Consider the following 27,858-nt stretch of genomic DNA (forward strand, 5'->3'; position numbering starts at 1 on the left):
GATCTGGGATTCACTTGCAAATTGAGATGGAAGTGAAGTAAGCAAGTTGAGATGGAAGTGACCCCTTTTATTGATGTACAGGATAGAAAAAGAAAATATACATATAATCTCCAATACAACGGTGATCTATTGTCCATTGGTATATGCAAGGAGGGTGTCTTAAAGTTCAAGTCCCCCAACTTATACTTGCCTTCTTTTCCCCCTACTTAGCCCCAGTAGAAAATGAAATAACACCAGCTTAAAAAGGAAAAGCATGTGACCAGTCCCCCCCGTCCCCACATCAAAAACAAAAATATTGCATACACACATAATACCACACCACAACAACAAAGCAATTTGCACAAGAGGTCAAGAATGGAACGATCATTTTTAATGATGGACAAACTTATTTCGTGCATTAAAAATTTTATATACATACGTACATATACATATCACACCTGGGTAAAATGCAAGCTTCTTGATCGAAAACAAGCTCCCACTTTTCTTTGCCACAGCCTTGCATTAATTTCAGAAAGAATGCCCACAAAAGGTTCATACATCCTTCTGTTTTGGTTTCTCGTAAACTCTGTCCAACATAGCTCTTGTAATACTTCCGGGAATCTTCTGATATTTCATGATCATAGCTTCTATCGCTTTAGCAGTCTAGAAAAAAAATATATATATATCAGCCTCAGGATCCATTTTATCACACAAGTTTCATATAACTACAATGCAAATCATCTAGGAAAGAGACTTTTGTACCAAATCAAGTTACTTTCTGGATATTATGCAGCGGGTTCACCTCGGCAAGTTTGTTCATTCCATCTGAAGAAAAGCCTGTTGTCTCCACTGGGAAATGAACCCAAGATCTTTAGTAATTGAATTTTATTTTTAACCTCTTTGCTCCAGTCAGACATATGTGTACTTTATTTTTCACACAATGGTTTTTAATTCTTCTTTTTTCAAGTTAAGACTTTAGGTACCCTTACACATATCTAATTAATTATTTTTAAATTTTTCTTTTCTAAAGACCATTTTGACGTACAATGTACACAAATCAATCAAAAAAATATTTAATGGTCAGTTTTGGCTGAGGTTTGAAGAGGATAATACTTACCTATAAAAGTTCTTCATTGCATTAATATGTATTTCAACATTTCAATGCACTGAACGTAACAGAAGAATATATATTCCTTTTCTTACCCAAAAAACACAAAATGTAACGAGTTAATGTGTATACATGCTAAACCAGTTTCATGAAATGAGGTCCCTGATGAATTTCACATGAACTTTTTTTTTGATATATTTCATTATTATACCTATCAAGGTATTATTTTGCTTCAATATTTTAGCAGGTATTGAAGAAAAACAATCATCACCAGCTCAATTTCTACTAGCCTTCAGATAAGATCCAACGGGCTGCATCACTACATTTTTGGCCATATTAGTATTTTTTATTTTCTAATTAGTTGATTAATGATGCTTTCGATTAGTTGAATTGAGCATATCCATATTAGTATAAATTTGATGCCATGATTGGACAAAGTATTTGCTGCGCATGGCTGTGAAACTGTCAATTTGACTAGTGATGGTCCTTCTAAATATAACTAAACATATCTCGGCTGATTTTTTGTTTTAAATTTATGATAGTAGGACAACATACCGTTGAAGTATTTTTAGGAAAATTAGTGAAATTTCACCATTCTAAACTATTTGACCAGACACACCCTGCTTCCCTTCTCAGAGAGATATTGAAGCTTTCCCAGAGGATGAGTGTATCTGGAAATTTATTAATTTATGTGAAAATAACAATAACATTTCATATATACAATAAGGAATCTGGAATAAAAGTTATGATCATATCATAATATTATCATCAATTAATATAATTAATATAATATAATAATAATAATTATTATTATTAATAATATTAATATCATCCACAGTTAACCAGTCCGTAATCATACCACTATCCTTATGCAGATAATCACACAATAATCTTGTCTGATATATGATAGAATCTGGAATTGAATTTATCCAACCTATAGAATATACAAACCTCATTGATTTCCAGTATGAGCAATCATGCTGGAATGATATAAATTGCCATCTATATGGTCTGCACCTCTATTTCATTCACACTCGCCAGAAGTGGATGAAACAGCTGATGCTTGTCATCTTGGCCATATGTTATACTTTTTAATAGGTATCCGTACTACCTCTCTTGTTGGCTCATAAAATGAATCCTCTGAGCGTGAATGTCGACCACTTGTTCCTACAGGTCTTGCCTGCTCACGTCTTACTGTGGAGTAGATGTAGAATACGGTCCAAGAATTAAATCAACTTCTGCAAATGTCAAAATTTCAGAGAGCTGTCTAGAATTCTTATCTTCCAAGGCAGCATTCTGGACCAGGTTGGTCTGCCACACCTGAAACATGTCCTCTCTAAGCACCCAATGAACCAAACTCTTTGACTAAAGGTGATCCTTTTGAGTCTGAAGTTTTGTGGTCTCCTTGGCAAGTTTGTCTGCCATTTCATTGCCAAATATGTCTGTGTGGGCTTTAACCCAGGTCAGTCACTCCTGGAATTCCTGGCTTTCACCCATTGGAGACAACAAACTTTTCTTACTAAGTTCACCTAACCATAATATGCATTAAAATTCTTTATTTGATATATCGTGGGCTGACAAAAAAAATCATTCATCTCTAGACTTTTGTATACTATGCAGAGGCAAACTTTTTAGGGAGAAAACTGTTGTCTCCTCTGGAAATTAAACCAAGTCCTCTTGCATTCTGGGTAAGCACACTAACTAATACACCAAGAAAAACCCTTTGAAACACTTAGAAAATTTCAAAGAGAAGTTTGCCTGAGCATAATTTCTAAAGAGTCTTTTCCTTAAATATGTTGTGGACTGAGAAAAATCACTCTCTGTACTGTCAGCCATTGCTGAGGTTAAGGGAAGGCTGCAATGTCTCTCTTGTGCATCACGCAAAGAGAGTTGTGTCTATGGTGAATTGGTTAGAGTGCTTGCTCAGATTACAAGACGGCTGAGGTTTTCTCTGCGGAGCGGAGACTACAAACTTCACTTTTAAAAGTTTGGCTCAGCATAATATCCAAAAAATCCCTTTCCTGCTGAGTTGAGGAAAAGAACATATCTTTGTATAACAATATTATTCAAAAATGCACTTTAGTTTCCCATTATAATATAAAAAACAAACTGACGCTTATATTATTTAAAAAATTCATTTCTGGTTCCTGGTACAAGGCTGATTTCTGGTTCCTCTGCTGCAATTATGAAGCAGTTACTCAAATGTTATTCAAAGATATAGCCTAAAAATAACTTCTTTTTCCTCAACGTTTTTCATTCTATGGGTGATTGGGCTCTCGTTGAGTGGAGACGGGAAAATCAATAAGTATTTCCTGTAACCCTTAACCTGCTCCCATAGTGAATAGATGAGTATATTTTCCTCCTACCACAACCTCCTCCACCTCCTACTACTACATCATGTTAGACGATTCCATTCTCTTCCAGAAGGAGAAGCAAAATGTGAAAGCTCAGTCGCTAAGGAGTGATTCTCGATGGGATCCAGGAATTTTGCCTCTGGAGTTTCATCTCTGGTACATTTCGTCCCCAGAAATCTCACCCCAGACCTTTTGCCTTTGGCATTTATGAGTGACAGTGAGTAAGTGATTGTGTAAGTGACTGTATAAAATAGTTATATCGTATATTATAATCTATATAATATTGTTATATTATGATTTTACTCAATCATAGTCATGCAATTGATCACTCATATGGTCACTAACTTGATCACTCATATAATCACACACTTGGTCACATATGGTCATTCACTTGGTTCCTCATATGATTATGCACTTGGTCACTCACTCACTTCATCACTCACACAATCAGGGCCGGTGGCATATCAGGGACGAAATCTTGAGGGCGAAATTTCCATAAACAATTCTTGATGCGCTATCACTTCGCCTAAAAGAAATAAATGAAATTGTCCAACAAGACGTAACTCTCTCATCTCATACTTGGTATGCTGCCGAATTACTTTTCAATGCTCTGTGATATAAGAAAACAATTTTCCAACACATAGAAAAAGGTATATTTCCAACTATTTCCACAGTTTAAGCACCAAAAGCATTCAGATAACTTCCTGTCCAGACTTTTTGTAAGGCTCTGTATTAGTGAACATTTTCATTATTTTTATGAAAATAGTCATTAATTTTGTGAAAAGTAATTAAGTTTATGGAAAGCAATACAAGCTAGTTCATATTTTATTAATCACAAAAGAAATGAAATGCCAAATTTATGCTGCTTTCATTAATTTTTGCTTTGTGAAGAGTCCGGGAAAATGAATCTAAATTTTAACTGGACTGACAATGGTTAAAACATGAAAGTATATGAGTAATCTCTGAAACAAATATTCTGAACACAATGAAACAGATTTATTTTCCCACCTTATCAGCCAGAAGCTCTGGAGTTAACTCAGGATCATATGGAATGGGCTCTCCAACATAAGTTCTGTAAATATTACAAAATTTCCCTCACATAAATAAACAAAATATCAACATGTATAGAAAAATTACTCTTATTGAAATGCCATGAGAGTTAATAATAATAGAAGCAAAAATCATACATTTAATACAGCTGTTTGACAGCAATCAAATGTTTAGATTCTATGGTGAGTGATGAAAAATGATAAACAGTTGCACTGCAGTAGATAAGCATCTTCTATAATTTTTTTTGGCTATTCTACCTTGTAAAATCTATTGAAATGTTTCCAGCAGTGATTATACAATACTTTTCTTGATTAACTCTAAGCTCAAAAATCAAATTTTGTAGCCTATTTTTTGTTATTCCTGCTTTCTATTACATTGGATGGACCAAAAATAAACTATTTCCTATCTCTTGCTTACGCACCAACTCCCAAATCACAAGTTCACCCATAGAAACTTAGCTGTTTGACGTTTTGCTCATAACTGATGGGACTAATTCATGTATGTTACTATCATATAACTGAGGGTGCCTTGCCTGAAAGTGTCTCCTTTCTAAGTCTAACCAATGGGCACCCAGCCTTGGGCTCAATTACACTGAACAAGTTTTCTATTTTATTCGCCAGCAAGTAAAGCAGCATGCAATTGATTGTATTGCATCAAGGGTAGTGAAAATCAATGATACACACATTTGACATGATACATTTTGACAATAACAAGAGACGTTTTATCACCAAAAAATACACTGCACATAGCATGTTTACAAGCCAGTTAGTAAGAAGTGACAACACTCCCCCCCCCCACAAAAAAGAAAAAACACACAAAGTCAAAGGTCTATCCTAGAGAGGATTCAGCATATTGAAACTTAGGCTTCTTAACTTGAGCATTTCGTGAACTACTCCAGCAAGTCCCAATTTTTTTCAACAAACATGTACAATTGTGAAGATGTTATCCATAAATATAAGGTAAACAAAGTATTCAATACCTGAGTTTCACTGGAAATCCTCCATATATTGGAACAACAGGCCACCTAGTTCTTTCATAAATTTCTCGCAACCAACCTGAATAGTAGAACACATTGTAGAAAAAAATAGTTTAATTGAAATTGGTATTTCATGACTACAATGTATGATAGTGAAACAGTTTTTTAGATCATGAGTATTTCATCAAATGAGGGTATGTATTCATCACAAAATTAATTATCAAAGTTTTAAACATCAGTTATAAACTCATGCAAATAGTGTAGGGGGGAATCAAAACAACTGCTTCATACTTCATATAATGAATATCCCTGGTTGTAAACAGCATTTTCCTTCCTAAAAATTCAGAATTCGACTGAATAATATCATAACCTATTACCAGGATTGTAATACATATCACCCCTCCCCCATGCTAGAAGCATGAATATGCAATATCTTTGGAGAAGAATGCTGGACGTTTGAATGTTTACACTATGGGAAGTTATTTTCTTAAATGTTTCGTAATATGTTTTCAATAGGGATAAATATTCACATTTCAGGCAAACTTTGATAGCAAAATAAGGTATTCAACCAGCTGATTAAAAAAAGTGAAAATATTCACATTCATGCTTCTAAATGGTGATATATGTTATGGTAAATATGATAAATCCGATGATTATGTATTACACCAGTTCATAGGCATACGCAGAATTTTCTGAAGGGGGGGCGGGCGGACAAAATAACACTATAATCTCAGCTTGAGAGTGGGGGTTAGAACCCTAAACCCCTCTTCTTTGCGTACATCAATGCACCAGTTGTCATGCATAATCACTGACCATTTTGGTACATTTGATAAATTTTGCTCGCAAATTACCAATTTATCTCATTAACTAGTGATTATGAATAATAGGGCATATTGATAAGTATGATAAATCGCCAATAAAATTACTCAAATTTAACGGAATTGTGCATAAACTTCTCTCTATGATGTTACATATGATAGGTAATGCTTGATATGGTAGTTTATGTTGATACAAGTGAAAAAAGTAAACATTACAAGACTGATAATGACACATAGGTTTTATCTTTCTCAAACGTATTTTCATTGTCTTAATTTTGTTAGGCAATTATGTTTCGTACATATCATGTATGGGAGAGATGATTTCTCATAGTTATCAAAATTACCAATTTTATTTGGGGAATTATGCATAATCACAGGTAAAAGTTATAAATGCAGTGAAATTTATCAAACTACCAAGATGATTGGTGATTTTTAGACAATTTGTTTTTTGACAAATTCTGTTTTATTTTTCAACATTGTCTCCTTCGAGCTCCACACACTTTCTCCAATGATTTTCAAATTTCTTTATCTCATCAGAAAACTAAATTTTCTCTAACCCATCAAAGTAGTTATAGCTGTGATTGTCTCTTCACGTAGTGAAAAAAAAAACTCTGCCATGTCAAACTTTCAAGTTTAAAAATAGGAAAAAGTCACATGGCACTAAATCTGTAGAATTCAGTGGATGAGAGATTTGTGCAAAGCCTAATAAACATAATTTGACCATTGAATGGCGGATCTGTGAGATGGAGCATTGTCCTAGTGAAATGGGGCTTTATTTATGCAGCAATATCGGCCGTTTCATCCTTGCAGTTGTTCTTTAAAATTTCCCAGATGTATGGCATAATGTTCTCTTATTATTGTCTGACTCTTCTGGAAGTAGTCTACGTAGGCGTTGCCTTGAAAACCCTTAAAAAATTGTGGCCATCTATTTGCAGCAGACAAAACAGCCTTTAATCGGTTTGATGCAATTTCACCATGCTCCATTCACTACTTAGACCAGGGGTCTTCAACCCATGGCCGTGGAGCAAACGTGGTCCTCTGAGCTTTTTGCTGTGCCCTGCTGACCATTTTTAGAAAATAGATACCTTATAAATAAATTTTAAAAAAAAAGATTAAAGAGGTCTGTGCCACTGAGATCTGTCCCGTTGTACTTAGGTGATAAGTGTGAGCTACGTTCTAGATTCAATGGTAAAATGCTATGCATTTGATTCATTAAAAAAGCCAGTGTAGTGAATGTGGTGGCCAAATTCAACAACCAAAAGGTATCATAATTACAGAATTTACAAAAATACTGAAAAAACTTTCATGAAAGAAATTTCAGAATTATTAAAATAATTTCCTTAATTGGTGATAATTTATAATTAATAAAAAATAGTTACATAATTACTGAAAGAAATAATTGCAGAACTACTGATAGAAATTATTTTAGAATTGCTAATGGTAATAATTCAAGAAATTGAAAGTTTTTGAAAAAAAGAATTTCTCAATTAATGAAAATTTAAATTTATTGGGAATAATTTCACATTTAATAAAATAAATAATTAACTAATTAATGAAAGGAAGTTATCAAAAATAAATAAAAACTCAAATTTAACGAAGAAATAAAAATTTAGAATAATTAAAAGTTCAATAAATTTGAGGAACTTCTGTTTAATAATTGAGAATAACACGGTTGACTGCAGGCTTTGTTGGAAAATTTTGTCACAATGTCCAAGAGGCTGAAGACCCACTGGCTTAGATTCTGGTGTATAGTGCTGAATCCATGTTTCAGCCTCAGCGTTAAATCTTTAGAGTTGTGGCGCTACTTGTCTTGTACAATTTTTATATTTTTATTATATTTTTTATGCCACTCACTAGCTAGGCATTATCTAGTGTGTTCTTGTATTGGAGTTCAGTCTGGCTCCAACTGTCGACCGAACATGCCGTAAAAATCTCTCTCTCTTCTATTAAATAACTAAAAAAGAAAGGAGTCATGACTGTATGTTTCTGAAATAACAACCAGACACATCCACCAGCACTAGCGTCACCACAGAATTGGTGACCCGCGTAAAGCAGATGTGTGACAGCCACGAACACGCAGACGAAACTACTCTTTCTCGTTTCATAATATGTGACTTGCTGCATTTTTTGCCCTGTGTGTGGTGCGTTTGCTGACTGATTGAGGGGGCATCTCCTCAGTTCTCTTCCTGGATTGTGCTGAACTTTTTTTTTTGGATATGCCGAACGCTACCGAAGAAACAGGTATGTCTTCCGAATTAGAACTTTTGCGTGTTTCTTTTCGCGAGCCTTCGATTTGGAAATCCGATGTCGATCTTTGGTTCCTTCAGATTAAATCGAACTTTAAAATTGCCGGAATTGCTGATCCTAAAACTCAATTTCACTGTGTTGTGACAGCTCTAGATGTCGAAGTGTTGTCATATGTTAGCGATTTGATCAGCGCTCCTGTTACAGATGATTCTTACAACCAGTTAAAAACACACATTTGTCAACAGTTTTCACTGTCAGAAACTTCCCGCTTACGAGTTCTACTCCAAGAGCTCACTCTTGGGGATAAGCGACCTTCTCAGTTGTTGCATGAGATGCATACATTAGCTGACAAGAAAATTTCAGATGAAGTGCTTAAAACCCTTTGGTTACAACGTTTGCCTATCCATACACAGCAGATACTTTCTGTTAGTAAGGATACATTGCCGGATTTAGCAGAAATGGCAGATAAAATTACCGAAGTCACTGGGCACACACCGACTATTTTTGAGGTCAGTCGTAACAAAACCATCAGCTTACAATCACTTCAAAGTCAAATTTCGACTCTGACCGTTGCTGTTGACCGCTTATCCCGTTATAGAGAGAAAAATGTTATCAAGAAGGGAAGAGCTAGTTCAAATTCTCGGTCTAAAGAGAGGTCTAGTAGTGATGGTACACCCAAACGTAAACCTTATTGTTGGTACCATTTCAAATTCGGTCGAAAAGCATCAAAATGCATTAAACCCTGTGATTGGTCGGAAAACTAACTGGCCCATCTGTTTTGGCGAAAGCAGGTGATGGCCGGCGTTTAGTTCGCCTTTTTGTTCATGATCGAAAATCCGGTACTGGTTTTTTAGTGGACACAGGCGCTAGCATTTCGGTTTTCCCACGAGATACACAGGTACATAAAGCCGCAGATACAAACTTTTCGCTATACGCAGCTAATGATACTAAAATGTCTACGTATGGTATAGTAATATACACTGATAAAGATTGGTATACAAATTTTTATCAGTGGATTTAGGGTTACGCAGACTGTTTAGATGGTCCTTCGTTATAGCTGATGTTAATCGCCCGATATTAGGTGCTGATTTTTTAGAACATTATGGTCTATTGATTGAAAGTTTGACTTCACTTTCAATCAAATGTAGCAATGCCAGTTGCACTATGTTAGGCTTAAAGACCATTAGTGGAGATTCGCCCTACTTGAAAATTTTATCTAAATTTCCTAATCTAACGAATCCTTCTATGCTTGGGGCTACTTCTAAAAAACACTGCATTACACATTGCATTACCACTAAAGGTTCTCCTGTCTTTACCAAAGCCTGCAGACTTTCTCCAGAAAAACTTGCTATTGCAAAGCGTGAAGTTGAAACGCTAATGGATCAGGGCATACTCAGACCTTCAAAAAGTCCATGGGCAAGCCCGATACACATTGTTCCTAAACGAAATTGAGAATACCGTTTATGTGGGGATTACAGAAAACTTAATTCTATAACATGTCCAGACAGATATCCTATACCGTCTGCAGGAAAAAAACATTTTTTTTAAAATTGGACTTGGTTAAGGCTTATCATCAGATACCTTTAGATCCCGAGTCTGTTGAAAAAACTGCTATTATTACCCCATTCGGACTTTATGAGTACTTATATATGTGTTTTGGATTGTCTAATGCGGCACAATCATTTCAACGGTTCATAGATATTGTCTTAAGAGACTTGAACTGTTATGCATATTTAGATGACGTACTAGTTGCATCAGCAACAGAAGAAGAACATCTTAAAGATCTAGAATTAGTTTTTGAACGTTTAAACAGTTTTGGTATAATTCTTAATCCTGATAAATGCATATTTGGGAAATCTGAGATAGAGTTCTTAGGATTTTTGGTTAACAGCAACAGCATTTCTCCTTTGCCAGAAAAAGTTGACATTCTTCGTAATTATCCGCAACCAAAACGGTTGATGAAAGATTTCTAGCAATTCTCAACTTTTACCACTGTTCCTTAAAAAACGCAGCATCTGACCAGGCTCCCTTACACGATTTATGCAAAGGAAAGAAGAAAAAAGATAAATCTCTCATCGCCTGGTCGGGGGAAACTATTGCTGCTTTCGAAACGTGTAAACATGCTACTACCAACGCTACGCTTTTGGCTCATCCTAAACAAGATACTCATCTTTCGTTGACAGTCGACGCATCAGATTTTGCTCTCGGAGCTGTTTTACAACAAGCTTCCGATGGTGTCGTCGAACCACTCTCATTTTTTTTCTCGAAAGTTAACAACAACTGAAAAGAACTGTAGTACTTATGATCGCGAGTTGCTTGCTGTTTATAGTTCTATTAAACATTTCAGACACATGTTAGAAGGCAGACCATTTACGATCTACAGTGATCATAGGCCTCTAACATATGTTTTTCACAAAGTTAATGATAACAGCTTTCCCAGACAATGTCGTCATTTAGAATATGTATCTCAATTTTCTATGGACATTCGTTACATTCAGGGTGAGCGAAATGTTGTAGCGGATGCTTTTTCCAAATTATCCGAAATTAATTTACCTGACTCGATTGATTACGCAGCTATTGCTACTTCACAGAGTACAGACGCTGAATTACAGGCCCTCCGACAACCAGGTGGGGTACTTGATATAAAGCCTATCAAATTCGGTCCTCAGGGTACAGAACTTTTTTGTGAATTATGCACTGGAATTATCCGTCCCTACGTACCACTGATATCACGTGTTCACGGTCCTTCATAACCTCGCCCATCCAGGCGTTAAATCAACTGTGGACCTTATTCGTCAACGATTTGTGTGGAGTTCAATACGCAAGGATGTCACACGATGGACCAGGGCGTGCATTGAGTGCCAACACTCAAAAGTGCATCGCCACACTCGATCTTCCATCGGTGCATACCCTTTGCCTCAATGCAGATTCTCACACATTAACATCGACATTGTTGGTCCTCTTCCTCCTTCTCTGGGTTTCACCTACTGCCTTACCTGTGTGGATCGATACACCAGGTGGGTAGAGGCTTTCCCGATGGAAAACCAAAAAGCCGAAACTGTTGTAGAGACATTCTACTCTGGTTGGATCAGCAGATTCGGAGTTCCAGAATCGGTTACCACCGATCAAGGGAGACAATTCAAAAGTGATTTGTTTCGCGCATTCGTTCGTTTTCTTGGAACTCAGAAAACACGCACGACAGCGTATCATCCGTCCTCCAATGGCATCGTTGAAAGGTTCCACCGGCAGCTCAAAGGTGCCATATGCTGCCATGCCACGGAACGTTGGACTGAAGTGTTACCTACCATACTTCTGTCCATCCGAGCCAGCATCAAACCGGACATCAACACTTCTACTGCCGAGATGGTTTACGGATCACCATTGCGCCTACCTGGTGAATTCTTCCGTAGTTCCAACCCTCAGCCAACACAGCCGGAATTTCTACATGCTCTACAAGATCACATAAACACTTTACGTCCGATCCAAACTTCACGGCATGGGACTCACAACGTTTTCGTTCATAAAGAACTTGCTATTTCTTCCCATGTGTTCGTGCGGCTGGACACCGTACGAAAGCCCCTTCAACAACCATATTTGGGGCCATATGAAGTGATCGAACGATCTCCAAAAGTATATACAGTGAACATGAAAGGCAAACTAACGAAAATCTCAATAGACAGATTGAAACCAGCATTTTTGCTTGATTGCACTTTTAATGAGCAATCACCGTTCACTGAACCGAAACAGCCTTATGTAACTCGATCAGGGCGTACGGTTCGTATAAGAATTCCTTGATATTATTCTTATTTGCATATTTTTTTAAATTAATAATATTATTGTTTTTTTGCAACATTTTTTGAGAATTAATATTATGTTTTGCAAAATTTTCATTTTTCTTATATGTATATACGTCTATCTATTCTAGTAATCATTTTTGCATATACATACATTTAATAATTTTTTTATCATTTGTAATTTATTTTTTGCTTGACTATTAATTGTGCATATGAATATTTCATTACTTTTTGAAAACATTTTCATATTGCGTATTTTTTGCAATTTTTCGAACAAATTTTTTTTTGCACATGTCCATGCCATATTAGTTGCCGTAACTATATTGTCAAATCGTCGTAACTATATTGTCATATCGTCGTAACTATATTATCATATTTTGTACATTGTGCCATATGCCGTCCTTCAGACTCGTGGGGGAGTACTGTGGCGCTACTTGTCTTGTACAATTTTTATATTTTTATTATATTTTTTTATGCCACTCACTAGCTAGGCATTATCTAGTGTGTTCTTGTATTGGAGTTCAGTCTGGCTCCAATTGTCGACCGAACATGTCGTAAAAAATCTCTCTCTCTTCTATTAAATAACTAAAAAAGAAAGGAGTCATGACTGTATGTTTCCGAAATAACAACCAGACACATCCACCAGCACTAGCATCACCACAGAGTTATGAGCCAATAGACTAATTTTCTTTTGAAATGCTTTTTGTATCAACTATCTTGAACAACTTTAATCTGTGATCTTCAATGACAATACCATGGACTTTATCAATGATTACCACGGTAATGGTTAAAACAGGAAGCTCAGGATGTTCTTTTTTGGTGAATGTGCAACTTGTTTGAATTCGTTGATTCAAAAATAAACGGCCTTTAATGATGGTGCAGAGTCCCCATGAACTTATTCCAATTCAGCTGTGATCTAGGCAGCTTGCAACTATTTTAGATTTAAAAAAAATTTTCAATTATCTTTATACAATTCCAGAATAATTGTTACAACCCAAACTTGGAACGCCAAAAAAAAGAAACACCACAAAGCTCTTTGGGCTCTAACTTGTAACAGGTTTTGAAGAGTCATACTTATAGTTGTAATACTCTGAAAACTATCATGCTAACCAGGGCCATGCCAGGCATGAGGCAACCTGGCGGCATGTTCGCAGAGGCACAACTTTTTTTTACAATTAGATTTGCAATGGCAGTGTTTTCACTTTTGCAGATTTTTACACATTGAAATCATTGAGGGGGGAAAGCAAGAGTGAGCAAATAAGCACAAATATATTCCGTACTTTTGAAATGCTATTCAACACTTTCCTTTCCAATGCCCAATTTTATCTCAATACACTTCTTTTCCCTCACTTCCAAAAAGTGCCGCCAGAGATAGGTCGGACTTTTGCTGTTGCACCCATCCCTTAGGAAGGTTTGGAATTGCATGTGAGGGGAACCTTAGTGCATATGGTTCTTTAGGTTCAGATCTCTACAGAAGCTGGTTTCTGAAATTAGGTCCTTCTCTTCTTTATAAAAAATCTTTTCACTCTTTATAAACATTTTACCAGTTGACTTTCCTTTTGGCCGAATACCTCAGCAAGTTTGATTCTTTGTCCATCTTACGACAAATGCCCCTTTTGGCCAAGCCCATACTACAGATCAGCCTACCTTTATCATCTGACAGATTCTTATTGGGATCTACAACAGTTCAGCGCAAGAAAATTTAATGCAGCAACAATCCAGCACATGGGGAAAAAGATTAATATAATTTATAAACCTCATTTATTATCTTTAAATGTTCTAATAGATGGCAGTGCAGGTTCTAAAGTCAACAGGAAACTCCAACTGGTTTCTTATTGGTTCACTGCACTAGTCTAATTTGCATGGTTGTTCTAGTGCATCAAGTCAAATGTAGGATGTTGTCATTTTTCTCCAGTTTCCTGTGCCATACCTTCGATGTTCTTTGTTTCGTGACAATGCCGTCGGAATTTTTAATTAGTGAAAAGGGATGTAAAATGCTAACTCATTATGATTTTGTTTATAGAAAAGAACAAGACAGTGGAGAAAAAGTTATTTGGAAATGTGCAATACATCATCAGAACAAATATCCTGGAACAGCATATACAATAAATGACAAAGTTATTCATGTAAAGGAGCACATTCATGTTCACTGTTAAAATGATTGGCTGCAAGAAAGCTATGAATATGCTTAAAGAAAAAGCGGTGTAGCACATCAATCTACTCATGGCATAGTTGCAGAAATATTATCAACTCCGTTGGAGCATATTCACAACTTCCAAAAATTAATTCCTGTAAAAGAGCTGTTCAGAGTTAGGCCAGGATTACACTATAAAAGTTTGATACACAATTCCTTTTATAAAACTTGAAAAATCCAGCCAATAAAGCTCATAGGTTACATTCGAGCAAATGCAACTGATAATCGTAATGATTGGAATTTTCAAATTTAATAAAAGAACTTTAAGAGAAAACTTTTATAGAATAAAGAAACTTTTAAGAATAGCTGCAGCAATTCACAAAAATCCAAAACTCTTGATGATCTTCTCATCGAAAACAGTTACACTACCACCCTTGTAGGCAACTGTTTCTCCTTCATGATAGCAGAGATTGTAGCTTTTTTATTTTTTTTTTTCAACTGAGAAAAAATTGGATATTCTGAAAGATAGCAAACACTGGTTTTCTGATGGGACATTTAAATCTGCACCAAAATTATTTCAACAGCTGTATACCATTCATGCAGTGAAATGCTGACAAGTTTTTCTACTTGTGTATGTCCTCATGGCAAATAGAACAGCCGATTGTTACACTGTACCAAGTGTACCAAGCTTTAAAAGGAGCTGAAATCAGGATTCAAGCCCCTCAGCATTTTGACAGATTTCGAACGTGCATCTCTATCTGCAATGAAACAAGAGTTTCTACAATGTGAGGATACTTTTTCCATTTCTAAGTTTGGAAAAAGTGGGAAGGGAATTTTTATTTACGAAACACAATCACTGTGCTGAATTGTTGTTTCATTAAATTGTCTCACACTGAACTGTCGCGACACCCTCTTCTTGCAAGGTGCCATAAAAAACCACTAGCTTTATGCCATATTTTCTGCTGCAGTCTTCACAATACTTCAAAAATATTATATTTTGCTTGTTTTCACCATTGTGATTTGACAGCTGAAAATATCATCAGAAACAACAATACTATATTAGTGCCAAGTTTCTCTCCAACAAGGAACACCTTAAACTTTTGGTTTAGTTATTGTCTGTGTCTTTTCTATGGGATTAGACCAGTGTTGTTTCTCAAAATATGCCCCTAGGGACGTTACCAAATTTAATTAAGGACGTTGCAGAGAGCTGTTAACATTGATGTTTGATTATTTAGTGCTTCTGAGTGGTTTTTGGGGAGCTGCAGATAAACGTCATGGCAAGAGAGCCACGGGTGGCACAAGTATGAGAACTAAAGTCCTAAATTATCAGTGCAACCCACCTTTAAGGGAATCACTATATAATGTTAACATTATGTTAATAGACTTAAAGAAAGAAAACTCTTTACAAAGAACTCTTTGCAAAGGGTGGCAAAAAATTATTTGCCTCAGGCGGCAAAAAAAACGATCTTCTTAGAAAATAGCACAACTGAGTCATCTGAAATAGGTCGAGATGATACAGTTATGTGTTATTAAGCAGAGATTAATGATTTTATGCGTTATTAAAGCAGTGATTATGACCAACAGAAATCTTGAACAAAGGATTTTACAGCAACAACTCGAAACATTTGAACACAGATGAAAAACTTTGTGCGATAGCAAAAGATTTCCCAGCGTTTTATAAGCAGCAGTCATCAATAAAAAATTTTTTAACAGAAATTATATTTACTTCTTCCAAGTTGCATGGACCGGAAAGCTTCTCTTAGGTTTTGTGTGAAAATAGGAATGATCGGCTAAAAAAGAATTAAAACTATAGCTAGTAATCATGAGCGATCACATAAAAAAGACAGACAATCTCATAATTTATCAAACAGATAACATAAAAACTTGCGCATTCAGACCCAGCTAAATTGGCATATACATCTCAACTTCATTATTTTTTCTATTCTTGGAACTATAACTACAAGGATAAGAATCTTTTCTGACAAGTATGGCACAGAGTGAAAAAAAGACAGTATACTGTCGGCTCTTTGTATTCACACGGTTTTCGTACTTGTAATCCTTTTTCCTTTATTGGAAAACACTTTTGGCAACACTCAGCAATCAACATTCACATGGTTTCTTTACAGAATTTGAATTGTGTGTTCATGATGGCTCATTTTTTCTAGCTCTACTGATAATCCGCCGAAAAGATAAAAAAAAGTGAAAACCTTATAAGAAAAAAATTAGATATTTACTATGCTTGGCGAAAGTAAGTCAATCGCTGCTATGGCCTGCCATTACAGAATCAACAAATCTGTTGCGAGATATATCAAGAAAAAAAGAATCTGAAATTCCAACAGCTGTGGTTGTAGCTGCATCTGTGGCAGCAAAAACTTTACATTACCTACGGGATCCACGTGTTTTTGGTACATGAATGAATGGACGCCAGAACTTTTCCACTGGACTTATCCCGTTGTCGAGATCTCTTCCAGCCCAGCTTCATGGAAGAGTCTGGAACAATGTGAACAAAAAATGCTGGGGTTTCTTGTGTGGATGTAGAACTGCTACAAAAAAAACATATTCCATCTGATTCTAAGATTATGACGGAAAATGCAAAGATTTATTCTTCCATAAAGAAAAGAGCCGGTGAAACATCTATTTCAGTAGAATTTTATGCAACTAAAGGTTGGTTTCATAGTTTTAAGAAATGATTCAGATTACCCAATGTAAAAATCCCTCGCAATCAAGACTGCCAACCAAGAAGTAGCTAGAAAATTTTCAAGGACTTCGCAGAAAATTTATTGAAGAGAAGGGTTGTGCACCTCAGGTATTTAACGCTGATGAAACTGCGCTACTTTGGATAAAATGCCGCAAAGAATATTTATCACCAAAGAAAAAAAGTGAGCCCTGGTTTTAAGGCAAGTAAAAATAGTCTTAGTACATTGTCTTGTGCAAATGTGTATGGGTACATGATAAAATCCGTTATTTTCAAATCTTTGAATCCACGAGCATGGAAAGGATAAGTCAAAGCTCCCAGCATTTTTAATGAATAAAAAGGCTTGGACTACAAAAACACTTTTCCTGGATTGGTTTAAACAGTGTTTTGTTATGGAAGTCAGGAGATACCTTGATAGTGAAGACATGCCATTCAAAGTTATTTTGCTACTGGATAATGGTACTGGACACCCAGATGTCGAGTTCAAAGCTGATGGTGTGGAAGTCCTATGCATGCTTCATAACATAACGTCTATCATTCAGCCCCTTTGTAGAATAATTTGTAGAGGAAGCCTTGTCAACACACTCCAACATATGTAGAAAAAACGGCAAACAGAAATCATAATGTTCTTTAAAAAAACATCAACAGTCGCTGCACCCGTTTTTACATTCCCTTCTACCTCTGTCTCACTCTGCTCTTCTCATCATGTTTAATAAGCGAGATCTACAAAAAAATCCTTATGGTTTCGGTTACTTGCAGATTTTCTGTATTCACTATGACTCCTGGAACGTAACCCATGTGATTACAAGGGCATACTGTAATATATTTTCTATTATGAACAGCATGGCCTGATGAAAAATACAAACAAGGCATGGGAAATCAATCTATCTCAAAGAAAAAGTTCTGACCAGGGGTGTTGCAAGAAAATATTATGAAGTACTCACTACTTGCGCTTCATGGGCGACTTTTGCGAATCCTATTCTTTTCCCCCAAAGTAGCTTGTAATATTCATCTCCAAACTGCGCTTCCAATACGCCACCGGGTGCCACAGCAACTAGATGACCTTCTTTCAGATATTGCACACACAAATGAAATTGACCGGAGAAGACATGACAAACATCCATGAGAAGGTTCCATCCTAAAAACCAAATTAAAAACGAGTCAATTCATATTCATACCTGTATATTTTCAGAGGGTAAAAATCCTGTAATCCTGTAAATCCTTACAAATGAATCCTTCAATCCTCTTAAAAATCCGGCAAAAATACTTTTGAGTGCCAATTTTTTTATGGCCAAAATAAGAACTAACATAAGAAGTAATACATAAGGTGACCATATTATCCATATTTTGTGGGACATCATTTGCTGTTTGACTATTCTAGAGCAAAAGTCTCTTTTTTTTTTTTTCAAATATGCTTCCTGGAACTTCTGATAGTTTGTTATGCAAAATTCCTAATTTATTGCAAAAAATCGCTGACAAGAGGGAAATTGGGGGGGGGGGGGGTTCTTTAAATCTTGGTGTTAATTACAATGATTTCACGAAAAAAAAAATGTTTAACATAACAATAAATGTATCATTATGTTAAACATTTTTTTACATACAACCAGGCAATATGAATTCATTATCTGGAAGCCCTGTAAACATTGCCAAAACCGGCATTGCCGGGCTAAATTCAGGTCTGCTTATTATACACAAAACTAAATTTATTGTAACAGAAACATACAAGTTCCTCTTCTTTCACCCACATGAAATTTAATCTTTCAACCCTTTTCAGTGGCATAGTAGAAATCACTAAATTCCCTGTAAAATGTCATATTTTTCAATAAAGTACAATCAATTTTTATTTATAGCAGATTCAAAGTAAGTGGGTACAGGGAGAAATGTTCCATTGAAAAAAAAAATCACCTTCACAATATATCTAGGCTTGCCAATGCTAAAATAAGAGATTTCTAAGGAGGCAAGATATGTCGTCAATGTTGCTTAGATGGTTAACGAACAGATCAGCTAAAGACAGCTGATCACTTAAAGCATATAAGTATGCTTTGAGGCTCTTGTGAAAAAAAAATCAAGGAGAAAAAACTAAACATCTTCACATGCCCAAGAACAGGTTGGATATGTCTATGCTTTAAAGCAGTATTTCTCAAGGAGGCAATGAAGTGGTCTGGGGGAAGAGACAGTAGAAGCTATGGATTCAGTATAGGATCATATGGGTGGACTTGAGAAAGAAGGTTAATGAAAAAAATTGAAGGAGATAAAACAAAAAGTTTGGGGAAACTAGCTTTAAAGCAAGGTATGAAAATATTTTTTTAATATGATTTTTTTTATTTAAATCAGATTTTTTTGATTGACTGCTTATTAATTGAAACAAATTTTGTTAATCAAAAATGCATATTTTCTCACCCCTACTTGCTTTTTTCACCTAATCTCTCAAATTTAATTCAGCATTAATGAAACACGAACAGTAAAACTCTGTGTTTATGTCACATGAAAGGTCACTGAGCCCTTATTAACTACACAGATTAACTTGCAAATGTAACGTGCCGATGGTCCCCTGGCATAAAAGTCTGTAGTTGCCGTCACGTAAATCTGTTGTTGTCATAAATATTGTTACTATTCATCGGCAGTGGTGATCATATGGCGACGATCAAGGCAGATCGCGATGATGTCCACCTACAATCACATGCAAGGTGACCTTGAAGCCGATTGGCTTGTTTAGACACGTGCGGTCTGAAGTTTTTCCTTTAAATACCGGCCGTACGTTGTAACAGGTCTGACTCTGCGCTCATCCTTTGTTTTGTTCATTCAACTGAAGCCCTCTAGTTGGACGGTTCTCTGTCTTGCTACCGTATCATTTGGTCTTAGGCTGGGAAAATAAGCTAATAGTTATTTAAAATGAAATAGTTTATAGTATCTGAATTTGTTTCCCGGCAGGTCCGGAATCGAAAGCATTAATTTATCTTCATAGTCGAAATACTTCATCGCTGATGATAGACGGAAAGTAACGTAGCAGCTGGCCTTGTCAAGGCTACGTGCAGTAAGTAACATCTTGAAGATCCGGCCCTCAAACGAGAAGCTCCCTGGAGCTGATCGAGGTGGTCCGGCCCTCAACCGAGAGGCCACTGTTGGAATAGATCCGGCCCTCAACCGAGAGACCCCCTGGAGCTGATCGAAGCGATCCGGCTCTCAATCGAGAGACCTCCACTGATACTTACGGGGATACACTACGCCGAAGTGACTATCAACGTCGGATGTCCGATCAGCATAGAAGATTGACTATTGATGACCATAAACCGGTGAGACCGTATCTTTCTGTCAATGTCGAATAGAGGGTTCTATGTTGAATTAATCTATTGTTAAAATTGTCTAACTTATACATTCGAACCTAATAAATAATATTTTCATGCGAAAGTTTATTTGTAATAATTTTCCACTTGTCGTTTGCCACTACAATTACTGGATATTTTGAACCGGGCAACCAACTCCCATAAGGGACGTTGCACAAAGAAAAGTGCTTTTATTCGTGAAGGCTCCCCCTCCTTCAAAGTGAATGCGTGGTGGCCACTTAGTATCAAATATGGTGCAGGTTTCTCCATTCACTCAATGGAGTGATTCAGCATCAACTAAATGAAAAGCATTCCATTTACATGATTGTTTCTTGCACCATTGATAGATGTATTTATTGTGATGTGTTTCTGACTTGAATGATGTTGCTTAATATAGTTTACACATTTTTATTCTTTCACAGATTAATGAGTTTTGGTAAAAGAAATAAACTCGAAATTTTAATATGAAAAGTAAAATGTCTAAAGCCCAATGATATTTATGTTGGTATAACATCTCTATTATTATTTTGAAACAGTAATTAGGGCATAGAATTCAAGCATAAAGTTGTTCCTCTATTTTTTTAAAGCAGGGGAACCCTAGTGCCATATCGTAATGCATAGAAAATACTTGGTGCAGTTATTGAAGTTTAACTTCTTATAGTTTTGTCAAATTTTTTTCCCATGCACAAAATCTAGAAATAGAACAGCTTTTTTCCTGCACTGTATCTAGGGATTAAGTTCAAGTCTGTATTTATACCCACAAAGATCTTCTATACTTTTTTTAACCACGAAGTTAACCATATATCAATAACATGCATACCATACAAAGTTATTTCAACTTCAATACACAAATACAATGCCACAACAGGCAAAATGCCCAACGAGGCAGCTGAGAAAATGATGCCCATAACAAATATGGATGTCATATATTTCAAAAATACAGCAACCCGATTAAAAACACAACCACAAAAATTATAAACAATATATACACATGATACAGTGCCCATAAAGAATATTATGGTTGTCTTATTCTAAGTATGGATAGGTTCTCGATTTACCCGAACATGTTTATTCTATTTCTTTTTTAAACGTGTCAATTGTATTACAATTTACTACCTCCGGGGGTAAGCTATTCCATTTATTAACAATCCTATTAGAAAAAAATTCCCTGCGACACCATAACCTTGCATTGTCCCTCACCAATCGATACTGGTGTCCCCTTGTAAAAGCAGTCGATTGGCGGTGTACTAAAAGTTCATGGTCCATCCCACTGAAAATTTTGAACACTTTGATCATATCTCCTCGACACATGCATTTATCCAATATAAACATATTCAAAAAATGAAGTCTCTTCATAACTCAAGGCCTGTGTGCCAATAAGGACACACGTAGCTCTTTACACCCCTTCAACCAAGTCTATGTCACTCTGTAGGCATGGTCTCCAAAACCTTACAGCATACTCCAGTCCAGGGCGAACTAAGCCTTGAAAAAGCGAAAAATGACTTTAGGAGAACGTGAAGAAACCTTTTTGAAAATCAAACCAAGCATTCTATTCGCTTTTTTGACCACCGCTGAACAATGTTCACAAAACCTAAGCCACTCGTCAATGAGAATTCCCAAATCGGTGACCCTAGTTGCATCATTAAAGTTATGTAAAAGAAAAACAAAATTTAAATTTTGCAATTTACATCAATGATTTTGTTTATAAAATCAAGTGATAGGGGTCATTCAAGTATTACGTCAGAATCGAGGTGGGGCAGCGGTTTCAGATTTGCTGACTTTTGATGACGAGGGGAGTTTGAAGGTTGCTTACGTCATCAACCACCCCTTTTTGAAGATATGAAATATTCTAAGCTGCTGACGAAATTTTGCTGACGGGGGGGGGGGGGGGGGGGGGTCAAAAATAACTGAAAATCTGCTTACGTAATACTTGAATGGCCCCATATTTAAATCAAGCTGATTTAAATTGGTGTGGTGTACCCTGTTTTAAAGTAATTAATATTTGAGTAAGTCTATCTCACAGATCTCATAGCTGAACATTTAAGAGTTAATATGAAATCTGTTTCTCTTACCTGGAATCTTAAAAAGAAAATGATCGCCAACAGAACGTATACATCGGCGCTTCACTAGAATAGTCTTGGCTAATATATAATAATAATCAATAGGAATTGCACCATGATAAAACACTAACAAAGCTCCTCCTTTCTTTGGATCAGGAATGTTTTCGATGCCAACCATCTCATAGCCTGTGCAAAGATAAAAAAATAAATTATACTTTTAATATATATATTTTTTGTTCGAATGATAATACGGAAACCAATCCCAGTCTTCTGATGGACAGCAGGTTACAGCTAGTGAGAAGAAAGGGTCAGAAATTATAACACTAACACCACAAGACAAGACTCAGTTTAACCTCATCGAATGCAGAGCCAATAAATGTATTTATGCAATCAGGAAATTTTTTTATGGAACTACATAAAGGCAAATACTTTTGTTATACTTTCATGATACTCAAAGGAAGGCCAATAACTATTTTTTGCCAGGAGGAACAAATTTGAAGTAAAAATAATTTCTTTCAATTTTTAGCTCTAAAATTTACTGTTTGGTGTTGCCTCATGGCATATAATCTATGTAATACTCAAGAGCAGACGGGGGGAAGTAACGGGGATACCCACCAGGCACTCACTGAGTCATATTTGCCTAGTCAGTTACTAATGACAGGATTAGGAGCGTCTGATCTACAGAGTACCAAGCTTTTACTCCCTCTGTATGGCCAAACCACTGGGTCAGCCGGAACGGGGGGGGGGGGGGGATTTCCATTTCATGATGATGAAATTAGCCCTAGGCACATGTGTGGGGCAAAAAAGTTACTACTTCTATTCCTTTCCATACACTGTTGATTTGTTCAGATTTAACAGGGTTATAGTGTGTTTGGTCTAGATCAGGGCTGGACAAATTCCAGGTGCTAAGTTGTCATGGCGACTAGAAAATTGATATATTGGTCCCTATAATTTTCTAAATGTGGTTGTTAAATTTGAGCCTATATATAAGGGTGACAAAATTTTTCAATTTCATTTTGCTGTCTTTTAACATGGGAAAAGGAAAAGAAAACATATTTAGGACCATTTTTCTTGAGGAAAATACCATGCTTGGCTTCCAAGAAATTAGGGACTGGCACCTAAATATTCTTCGATTTGTCAACCTCTGGTCTAGATTCACAATACAATTTTTACTATACAAATTCGGTCTACATAGCAATAATGTAGCTTACTCGATTTCATATCTATAACCATATAATTTTTTTATATTTTTTTGCCAGTCCTTTGAAAATTGTTATTTCAGAGTGTAGGAATCTGTTGAGCAGCTGCTGAAAAGGGAGAGGCATATCGTGACTGTGCATGAGTAATGAGCGACTGTTTGAGAACTTTGATTTGAATAGTAACAGAGGAGCAGTATTGATTGAGGAATTGAGTAGGAAAGTAGCATGCATAGAGATTGCGCATTTGAATGTATTAAGTTGCAATAAAGTTTGTTTTCTTATCATACAAAGCAACAGAATACATTGCTTGAAGCCGCAGCCATTCCTGGAAGCTAACAAAAAATATCACTATATATATAATGAATTTTTTTCCTTTAAAAGTCTCCATCACCATATTTCAAACTAAAAAGCCATTAGGATTGCATTAATCGTTACAATAAAATTATGAGCAATCAGAAAATTCTAATATCTGCTTAATCTATGCATAGCTAGTTACGATAATGAACCGTTCATTAAATGCTTCAACTACAAACCATGCCAAAGCCAGCCGAGTGCATCCCATGCAGTGGCCAAAGTGTGGCGAGCACCATCCCAAACATCACGATGATAAGCTTCCCTGATCCTGTACCGGTAGCGATATCCTCGGACAAACAATGCAGAAAAGAAGAAAAATATAATAAGCACGGCGGGTATCAAGAACGTTATCTGTTGGCGAGAAAAAATAAATAAAAACCAATGAAGAATAACATTTAATAGTACCAGTCAATACAGTATTTCACAGTCAAAGAATGGAATATATTATTGTGCAAAATGCGGCTACAAATGCTAGTACCATCAATATTGATGAACTGCAAAATAAATATTTTGTGAGCTGATTAGTATTGGAAGAGACGTTTTCAGGGCAAAAGGCTGTTGTCAGTACGAGTTCAATCCACTCAATATTTTCCCAACACCAGCAGTTGGCATCATCAAGTAGTGTCAAATCTTCAACCTGTTTCTCGCGAGCTGCTCACTAAAGCACCCAAGAGTTCTCGTGAGCTCTTCGATTAACAACTTAATTAGTCAGTCCCATCCAAGCTGCATTATGTTGGTCTAAGTTTAAGCATGTGCCAAGAGTTACCAAAAGACGCTCTTTTTCTGATACTGACCAAAAATCAGTGCTTGAAACTCTAGAAAGGTTAAAGACCACTAGTCTAGCCCATAGACCCCGGGTTAACTTTTTATTTTTGTTTTGTTCATCTACAGTAGCAGTTCTTAACCTTTTTGACTCGCTGAGCCCTTTTCAGTACATAATTTTTATATCGGAGCCCTGTTTGACTCAAGGAGCCCTTTTTGTATATAATTTTTATGGCGGAACCCTGTAGGCCTTTTTTTTCCATTTTATCTATCAAATTTACTTATTTATTTTATTTTCCTTGAGTTGCCACGGAGCCCCAGGGGCTCTGCGGAGCACCGGCTAAGAACCGCTGATCTACTGTAAGTTAGTTAGTTCATGATGGTGCTCTAGGAGTTTTGGCTTGAAGGTTTGTCAAAAATCCTGTCTGAGAGGGGATCCTGCATGCCCCAAAGCAGAACGTTGGAATCTGTGACTTACGTTGCAGCAAAATCTGGAAGAATTTTAAGTCAAGTATAGAAAACTCTATTATGGGAACTTTTACCCCAGAACATTGACTCAGTCAAGGGCTCGTTGTGGAACAATGCAAAAACTTCTGCATTGGGGGGCTGCTTGCAGGGCTGTTTTAATGCCTGAGCCTATCAGGTAGAACAAATGCATGGGTGGGGGGGGGGGTCTGCATCCATGGCCCTAACATCCTGCATCCAGACCCTTAGGCTGGGATCTTTGTCACCCAACATAGTGAATTTATAGTGTGAAAAACAAAAAAAAAAAGAATATTGAGCCCCATCCTTGTGGAGAAGGGACCCATGGTAGTGCCAATAAAACTAAGGGGAAGATCAAGTATTACGCAAGCAAATTTTTAGCCACTTTTGACCCCCTCCCCCGTCAGCAAAATTTTGTCATAACTGCCCCTTACCTCCTAATGCACAATGGTGGGATCAGAAACGTATGCAGGAGGAGGCATAGGGAACTCGTGCGCTTCCCCTCCAGATGGAAGAAAAATTATTTTTTTAATGCAAAAAAAACATTAAAAAAAAAAAATTATAATTTTGAAAGAAAATACCTTGTTATTATAATCGATTTCTGTTAATTTCAATGCTATTTAAAGGGTAAGAACTCAAAATTTCTCTTTAAAAAATTCATTGCGACCCACCCTTTAAGCCATACATGGTAAACCCTTGACCCGCAGACCAAATGTGGTCCTGAATGCCCCTCAAACCTAATTTGAAGTGGCTTGCACCCCTCAAACCTAATTTTGTAAAAATGAACTTGGCTGCACATTTACAAATTGTTGAAATGACCCGTGGCACAATTCCAGAGCATTTAACTGGCCCGTGGCACATTTTCAAATCACTGAAGTAGGCCTCAAAGATCACTTTCATATTCAAAGATCACCTAAGTAAGCCGCAACACAGTTACAGAATGCTTAAACGATCTGTTGGCACATTTAGAGATTCCTTGAGTGACATGTGGCACAGTTTTAGAGTACTTAAGCGATCCCACATCATTCAAGTTACCCGTGGAACATTCCCAGATCACTTAAGTGATCCGTGGCATAATTACGGATCACTTGAGTGACGTGTGGCACAGTTCTAGAGCACTTAAGCGGCCCAAAAACATTTTCAGAGCACTTGAAGAGTCCGTGAAACATTTAGAGATAATTAAAGTGGCTCTGTAGGAGACTTATCAATAGGTAGAATGTTAATTCAGATGCCCAATAACTATCGAAAGGTTTTTTTTTAGTTTTTGGCACACCGAATAAGATGCGATTAAGAATATTTCATATCTTCATAAAGAGTGATTGATGACGTAAACATCATCCAACCCCCTCCTCCCCTTGTCATCAAAAGTCAGCAAATTGGAAATCACCCATCGATGCTGACGTAATACTTGAATGATTCCAAAGTACCAGACGAAAATTTCCAATGCATCATGTAAGTCCCTAAATTGAGATGGTTGGCATTTTAAGTCTGTTGGTAGGGGGCACAGAAAACCTTTCCCCCAGGATGGGTCCGTATATTGTAAAGACCCCCCCCCCCTAAAAATTTTAGTTGGGGGTCCTATCAAAATCAAGGACGCACCTCTAGCCATGAGTTTGTGTTTACATGTGTGTCGTTCAATGAGGTGTAAGGTACATATTTTTCCTATGATGCATCTATGAATCTGTAAAATTTCAAGTTACGATTTTACTAAGCAGTCAAGATGTAATATGTAACATATATATATATTAAAATCCTGTTTTGCGGTCCGTCCGGTGCGATCGCGCCCGCCGAAATCCGGCCGCACGTACACAAACAAAAATAATTTTTAAATTCGTATAAGTTACAAAGGGACTCACAAATATAGGCATGAAAATCCTGAGCAACCACGACACATATTCAATGTCGACGTACTCCTCGAAGTTCTCCAATCCTAATGTCTCGTACGTGTAGTTGCCGATGGTCTCGGCGAATCGGTATAAATAGTCCATAATTGTGGGATGATGATGACTGTTATCACTGACGCTCATCTATATTCTTCAACGACATCCTTCGCAAAAAAGAGACCTTCACGGACGACTCATCGATATTGTCCCATCACGTGGCCGAAACAAACATCTTTTCGCAACGCCTGGTCAAGAAAAGGGACAAAAAGCGCAATTGTTTTCCGGCTGAACAACGGGGAAAAATATCGAATGGCGTTCATGCAAGAGAAGAAAAGCAGTGGGGAGGGAAAAAGTGAATCTTAACCTCGCAACTTACGGTTATTATGAGAAGTTTCTTCTTTTCTTTCATACTTCGGCGGATAATTGCTTGTGTGACATGTCCTTTCCCTCTTCTTGCGGTATTCTAACATTCATCATAATCGAGGCGGTTACTTATTACACTCACGAATACATCCATTATACTTTTGCTTGTAAACACAAGAAGAAGAAAAAAAAACTCATCTGAACCGACTCTTGACGGCCTTGACGAGTCAATGTAAATACAAAAAATAACTAAGACTGCTTGCACATACTATCAGT

General features: G+C 36.6%; 1 protein-coding gene across 2 annotated transcripts; it reads right to left on the reverse strand.

Annotated features, from left to right (window-relative positions):
* Positions 1 to 348: 348 nt before the first annotated feature.
* Positions 349 to 27,858, reverse strand: LOC149089033 (DGAT1/2-independent enzyme synthesizing storage lipids-like). Of its 2 annotated transcripts, XM_089236752.1 has the most exons (9): positions 27,596 to 27,858; positions 27,193 to 27,464; positions 24,271 to 24,442; positions 22,551 to 22,724; positions 18,100 to 18,293; positions 16,187 to 16,250; positions 5,471 to 5,546; positions 4,450 to 4,513; positions 349 to 642 (listed from the first exon to the last, which is right to left on the reverse strand). In XM_089236752.1, exons 2-9 carry the CDS (start codon positions 27,361 to 27,363, stop codon positions 532 to 534), a joined length of 1,026 nt encoding a protein of 341 aa, XP_089092878.1. In that variant the 5' UTR covers positions 27,364 to 27,464; positions 27,596 to 27,858; the 3' UTR covers positions 349 to 531. The 2 variants fall into 2 exon arrangements, with proteins under 2 accessions (XP_089092878.1, XP_089092885.1); XM_089236759.1 differs by lacking the exon at positions 27,193 to 27,464 and having other exon boundaries at positions 27,596 to 27,778.

Source organism: Pholcus phalangioides, unplaced genomic scaffold (assembly GCF_987345545.1).
Source record: "Pholcus phalangioides strain wild (caught in Gottingen) unplaced genomic scaffold, Ppha-v1.0 ptg000002l_1, whole genome shotgun sequence".
NCBI lineage: Eukaryota > Metazoa > Arthropoda > Arachnida > Araneae > Pholcidae > Pholcus > Pholcus phalangioides.

Bases quoted from the DNA above. Each gene is read 5' to 3' on its own strand.
- LOC149089033 (XM_089236752.1), bottom strand. From the start codon at position 27,363: ATGAGCGTCAGTGATAACAGTCATCATCATCCCACAATTATGGACTAT. The intron at 5,547-16,186 runs GTAAATATAATT...TCTACTATTCAG, and splicing joins GTCCATGCAACTTGGAAGAA to GTTGGTTGCGAGAAATTTAT. The intron at 643-4,449 runs GTGGGAAAATAA...TTTTTTTTCTAG, and splicing joins CAGAGCTTCTGGCTGATAAG to ACTGCTAAAGCGATAGAAGC.